The 6,495-nt window shown below is 41.2% G+C and overlaps 1 protein-coding gene across 4 annotated transcripts in view; it reads left to right on the plus strand.

The window, feature by feature from the left end:
- Positions 1–6,495, plus strand: part of KHDRBS3 (KH RNA binding domain containing, signal transduction associated 3) — a 166,715-nt gene that overhangs the window by 121,802 nt on the left and 38,418 nt on the right. For all 4 annotated transcript variants that reach the window (XR_014255694.1, XM_082433854.1, XM_082433853.1 and 1 more), the window contains exon 7: positions 6,342–6,424. Coding sequence is in view for 3 of the 4 variants with exons in the window: in XM_082433854.1 (XP_082289980.1) it covers positions 6,342–6,424 (83 nt within the window). In the remaining variant the exon portion in view is untranslated. The remainder of the gene's footprint in view (positions 1–6,341; positions 6,425–6,495) is intronic.

Here is a 6,495-nt window from a genome sequence, read left to right on the forward strand (position 1 = left end):
GCGTGGGTCTTACCCACTGCACCACCAGGGAAGTCCCGAATACAGAGTTTTAACGGGAAATTTTTTTTCCTGAGGGCAGGGACTGTAAGATTGATAGGTAATGTTTGAAAAAAGAATTGAGGTGAGGTCTCCTTATCAAAATTTACACTATTTGAGTAAATGTTGCATCTTACTCTAGCACATCTCCTCAGTTTGCATTCATCTTAGAGAAGCTATTGCTATGTTTCCTGCCACTTGGTCTTTAATTAGTTCCTTTCTTTATTCATTACTGTGTTCCCGATATTGAGAATACAAGAGAACAAGGTCTGTTCCTTCCTTTTAAGGACCTTGTAGACCAGGGGGAGAGAAAGGAGGCAGAGAAATAATTGTGGGCACTGTGTACGTGCAAGTTACCAGTTATCAGGGAAGCACAGAGAAGGGAGTGATGATTCAGCCTGGAGTCTCCCAGCGAAAGACCTAAAGAGGGAACAGCATGTGCGGAGAAATTACAGCATGAAACGGACAGGCTTCCTCAGGGCCCTTATTAACATGCTGATGAAGCTTAACAGTGCACCGTCTCTCTCGTAGGAACCAGGCGAGAGGAGTGGAGATTTGTAAGCAAGGAAGCAACAAGCTTAGGTTTGCATTTTAGCAGATGATTCTGGAGAAAGGATTAGATAAGGAAGTACTAGGCAGCTTCTGAGTGATTCTAACGCAGTCACGTCGGGAATGTAGAGGAAAGATATGAGAGAGAAATAGGAGATAAAGAAAGATTGACTGGCAGGTGGCGTGGTGGTGAGATGGGAAGTGGAGGCATGGATTCTGTCTAGGACAGGAGTCCTTCAGAGGTGCGTGCAGACTGATGGTTTCCCAGCACTTGGTTAGAGAGGCGTGCCTGCAGTACTGCCCCACTCACAGGTACAGGACCCTGTTTTTAAAGTGCAAGGAAGGGGCATCTTTGCAGTGCATTTTAACAACATAAAGGAGCTCTGTTAAGCTCCTTGCAGAGGAAATTCAGTTAAGTTGCTTAGAATAAAGGAGTTTATCCTGCCCAGTGTCCTCACTCTGGGTCGTCTGAGGAATGGCTCCAGAGATGTGTAGACAGGCTGAGGCAAACTCGGGGCAGCTGAGAGGGCTCGGTGCAGGAGGGATTTGGCGTGCTTTCCTCAGGAGCGTTCAGTCCAGCAGTCTAACGAGCATTTACTGAGCGGTCCTCGTTACGTTCCAGCCCTGTCATTACTCTGTGCAAAAGAATCAGTACCACACAGTCCGTGTTCATAACAAACAGTAGGTGAGGCCAGAGCCAGTCAGTCGTTTCTGTACAGTAACAGCGGCATGTGTTGGTCCATTGTTGCCATAACAGGTGTGGTGGACTCTGCGTTTGTGGGAGAAACAGAGCAGGAGGTTCATTGGAGCTGCATCGTGAAAAATTGACTAGGCAGAGAAGGCAGGTGCAGAGACTCGCAGGGAACAGCGTGTGAACTGGAAGGGACTTGCACGTGAAGCAGCGGACTGACTGCAGAACAGGGGGCCGACACAGAGACTTTGTGACGTGTCGTGAAGGGGAGTGTTCTCTAGGAGAAAATGGAAATACGAGAAGCTACGCAAAGATGTCAAGTGTAAAAAGAAATCGTTCAGCACATCTGAGCTCTGCCGACAGTGGAGTCCTGAGTCCCCATCCCAGGTCCTGGCGCTTTTTAAGCGTGGATTCTAAGCTCCTCTGTGATGGAACTGTTGATAGCTCAGCAGCATCCCCGCTACACTAGATGGATGATTCCGCTCGATTATATGTTAACTTGTGACAAAGATTGCATTCACTCTTCTTCAAAATTTCTAACTAGCCTCAGAAAAATCTGAAGAGGAATTTCATAATGTCAAATTATTTAAAGAAAAGCAGGCAGTTGTTGGGAACACTGGAAGGTAAGAGCATTAGGAGAAGAGAGACAGAGGGAGAGGGCTGCTGTACCTCAGGTCCCCCAGCCCTCAGACAAAAGCCCTCAGGCAGCCCGTCACCCTCATCCTTCCTCCTCATTGTAACCCTTTGTTGATCCTTTGCTGGCTGACCTCCCCAACTGTTCTTAGCCAATGACCTCATCTCCTTCTTGCAATAAAATGCAGGTAATCAACAAGAATCCCCTCCACTCCCTCCCAGAAACGTACACATCCATCTGCAGTCACACTCCTCCTTTTTCTTCTTTTGTCTGTCACAATCTGCTTTATGCTGTCCTATATTTTTCACGTCCTGTCCATTGAACAAACAATACTTGTGATGGAAGAGGCTGCACCCCCAAGGCCAAATCCAACTGTGAAATCATCGTCATGAAAGAAATATTGTGAAAATTGCATTTTTAATCTTTTAAAATCTTCACTGTAAAATATGAAAGTCAATAATTCAGTGACCTAAACAATTTGAAAATTCAAATAAACTAACATTGTAATATCTGACAGAATAATTGAACAAGCAATGAATGACATAAGTGTAGGTTTTAAATAGTCTACTACTTTACATTTCAGTTACTTAAGAAAATTCCAGTTATTTACTGGAGTTTAAAGAATCTTGATTCTTTTAAATAAGCATAGAAAGAGAATTCTGCATGGGTGAAGCCATATTCTTTTTAAGCTACTAACAAATTACTGAAGCAGCCGTGGGCTCTGCATTTTGCCAGACCACATGCTTAAGGCAATGACCGAGTTGCAAGTCCCGCCCTCCAGACTGACCTTCCCGGCTCCATGCCCACACAGTTTCCAGAGAGAGCCCTGAAGTGCGGAATCTAAATCCACACTCCGTAACTTGGCCACGCGTGGTCTGCTATATGGGTGTCTCCGGCTCACTGCTCTCCCCTTTCGTTTGCATTCCACAGTGTGCTCACCTGAACCCTGGGCGAGAAGGGTTCTTGTGTCTGTACCTCCATTGTTTTGCACCTGCTGTTCATTCCACTGAATTTTTAATAAGTTTTCCCAGCTCCTTTTGCTTTTCTCTGCTTTCAACACTTCTGGGAAATTTTCTTCCCCTTTCCCTTTCCCAGTGCCACCCTGGGTGCTTACCTTCGCCACAGCATGTGACACGTTGCCTGATAGTTCTCTTCAGTCGCCTGTCATCTCCATCCCGCCGGCGTACGCACTAGACAGGACACCCCTTTCCCGCCATGGTGTCTAGCGGGAGTGCCAGCCACAGGGTAGGGGCTAAGTAAAGGATTTTTTTTGGTTTTTGGTTTTTTGGGGTTTTTTTAATGCGGTAAGATTACTTTCTTTTTGTTGAGATGCTAGCTGCTTTTAATTTGTTAATTCACCAGAATTGTGATATCTGCAGTTTGCTACTTATAACTAAAATCATCTCAAATATTTTTGTTTGTTTGAATCTTATCTGAGAGCTTTCTCCTCCTTGCGTTGGTCATTGGAAGATCACAGCTATATTAGCAACCTGCCTTCAGCTACTGCAAGGGACACCATGGCTTACCAATATGTTCTAAGGATATTCTTGACTTTTATTCTTCCTCTGCCCCTATTTAATGAGTATTCCTTTTAGATTCTATCCATGTTCAAAGTTCTGAACACATAGCTCTTCAGCAAATACTCAGTTCCTCCTTTATGAGAAAACATTTTTAAAAATTTAAGGTGGTCACATACAAATTGTATAAGCCTTACCCCTGCAAAGATAGTATCATCCCTTCAGCTTAATAGTTGTCTTACAAAATGGAGCACATTGCAATATACCTTGCTATTCAGATACTTTTGCTTTTCTAAATCAAATAAATTGAGGTATACTATTTAGTAGATGCTTCTTAAAAGAGAGTAACTAAGGTCATCACTTTAAAATCAGGCATTTGGCTCCTACCGTTGTGTGTAGTGGCTCCTGATGTTCATCACCTGCGAGTCTTATCATTTTAGAAATCCAGGAGAGAGGTCTGCAAGGGTAATGCTTTACTATGATAGTTAATAATATAAGCTATTCTTTATAAAGTTCTTAATACATATCTGGCATTTTGCTGGAATACATACATATGTATATGTAATTTCTCATCCTTTCAGGATACTTATTAAGGATTCACATTTTACAGGTAAAGAAACAGATTCTGAGGAAGTGGATGAACTTGACTGAGATCAGTGACAGTAAAACACAGAAGCCCATCTGACTCCACATCTTTTCTCTTACCCCTTGACCACATTTCTCCACTTCAAAAGCTCTGGTGATGATCATTAAATTGATTACCACTGATAATACTGATGTTACAAAATACTTAGATTATTTCCTGGCTCTTTTAAATATTAAGTAAATACCAGTAAGTCCAAAGTCACTATGTAATTGATTATCCCCAGAAACTTAGAAATCAGTTGTAGGGTAGGCTTCACACTTTCATAGATATAAATGTCATTGAGCAACATATCTAATTTGATCTTACAGAATGATCATTTCTCTGGACCTTTTTCAGTTTCAAAATACCTTTAAAATAACCATAGTGTACTTGTTATCACATCTGCAAAATGTCCTCATAGAACTAGGAGAATGGCTTTAGCTCTTTTTGGGTTGTCTTTTTATTGTTGAGTTATGAGAGTTCTTCATATATTCTGGACACTAGACCATTATCAGATATGTGATTTGCAAATATTTTCTCCCATACTGTAGATTGTCTTTTCACTTTCTTGCTAATGTCCTTTGACACAGAAGTTTTTAATTTTGCTGGAGTCCGTTTTATTTATATATTTTTTTGGTTGTTTGTGCTTTTGTTAGCATATCTAAGAAACTAATAACTAAGGTCACAAAGAGTTACACCTGTGTTTCTGCTGTTCAACCTGGCTAGTGAATTTTTCATTTGAGTTGTTATATTTTGCACCTCAAGAATTTCTTTGGATTCTTTTCTGTATTTCTTATATCTATATTAATATTCTGTATTTTGGTGAGGCATTGTTCTAATACCCTTCTTTAGCTTTTTAGATACAGGCTATCATTTAGTTCCTTGAATATATTTCAAGTAACTGATTTAAAGTCTTTGTCTAGTGGGATGAATTGGGAGATTGGGATCGACCTATATACACTAATATGTATAAAATAGATAACTAATAAGAACCTGCCGTATTAGCACAGGGAACTCCACTTCACTGTACAGTAGAAACTAACACAACATTGTAAAACAACTATACGCCAATAAAAAATAAAAATAAATAAAGTCTTTGTCCAGTAAGTTCGGTGTCTCAGCTTCATCGGGGATAGTTTCTATTGACTACTTTTTTTTTTTCGTGTATAGACTATACTTTTGTTTTTTCTCTGCATGTTGCATAATGGTTTTTGTTTGTTTAAAACTGGACATTTAATATAGTGTGTCCGTGTGAAAATCAAATTCTCCTTCCTCCCTAGGATTTTTTTTTTCTTGGTTTAGTTACTTTTCCAAACTAATATTGTAAAGTCGATATTTATCACGCGTTGCCACAGAAGTGTCTTTTCTCTCTTACCTTAGTGGTCAGCTAATGATTGGACAGAGATTTTTGTCAAATGCTTGGAAATTAAGTCTAAATTAAGTCTTCTTTACCAAGAGGCTGTGGGTACCTGTTGGAGCTTGTCTTCAACACTGAGCCAATCAGTTTACAACTAACTCTGGCTTAGCCTTGACTTTCCTTCTTATACTGAACCTCAAGGTCAGCCAGAGGAGAGAGCTCAGGGCCTTATCAGGTCTGTCCTGGGCAAGTACATGACACTGTAGTCTTTGAGATTCCAGAAATATGTCAGAACTTTGCAGAGCTCCTATGGACATCTCATTCCCCCACTTTTCCTTGTAAGCTTTTTGGTCAGCCTGTTATTTGCGCCAGTTCTTCTCCACCACTTCAAGCAGCTAAACTCATAAACAGTTGCCTCTGATTATTTTCTTCAAATACCCTGAGGGAAAAGGCTTTGTGCACCCAGTCAGGTCAAATAAAGGCAATCCTCTGGGAATGGGGTTTTGAAAGCCTCCACCCTGCCCTGCCGCCTCCAGTGACCGCCAGCCTGCTGCTTTCCTCCTTGCTGGATTGCGGCTCCTGCAGAGCTGGGGGTGAGGGGTGGGAATAGGACCGAGCTCACCCTTCATTCCAAGGTGCAGCCAATTTTTTAAAAATAAATGCTCCCTAGATCTCTGCAAGCCTTTGGTTAATTTCCAGGGATCTAAAAGTGTTGATTCTAACAATTTTTGCCAGTTTCTCTTTGCTTTTTCAGGAGAATTTTTGGAGGTTCTTACTCTATCATTTTCACTGATGTCACTTTTATATTTTTCCTTACATTATAATTAGATATATAGTTAAATGGTAGCTGAATTAATTCACTAAAAGCAGAATGCGTCTTCCTTCCCAGAAATTTCTCTGAACTTTTTTGTACTTCTCCTGTTATATTTTAGGACTACGATGATGGATATGGCACTGCTTATGATGAACAGAGTTATGATTCCTATGATAACAGCTATAGCGCCCCAGCCCAAAGGTAAGAGTCAATCTTTATGACCAGACCCCATAGCAGACACTTGTGCCCTTCCGCATTTGCTGTACTCTGGG

The sequence above is a fragment of the Balaenoptera physalus genome (assembly GCF_965194825.1).
Source record: "Balaenoptera physalus genome assembly, chromosome: 17".
NCBI classification, from domain to species: domain Eukaryota; kingdom Metazoa; phylum Chordata; class Mammalia; order Artiodactyla; family Balaenopteridae; genus Balaenoptera; species Balaenoptera physalus.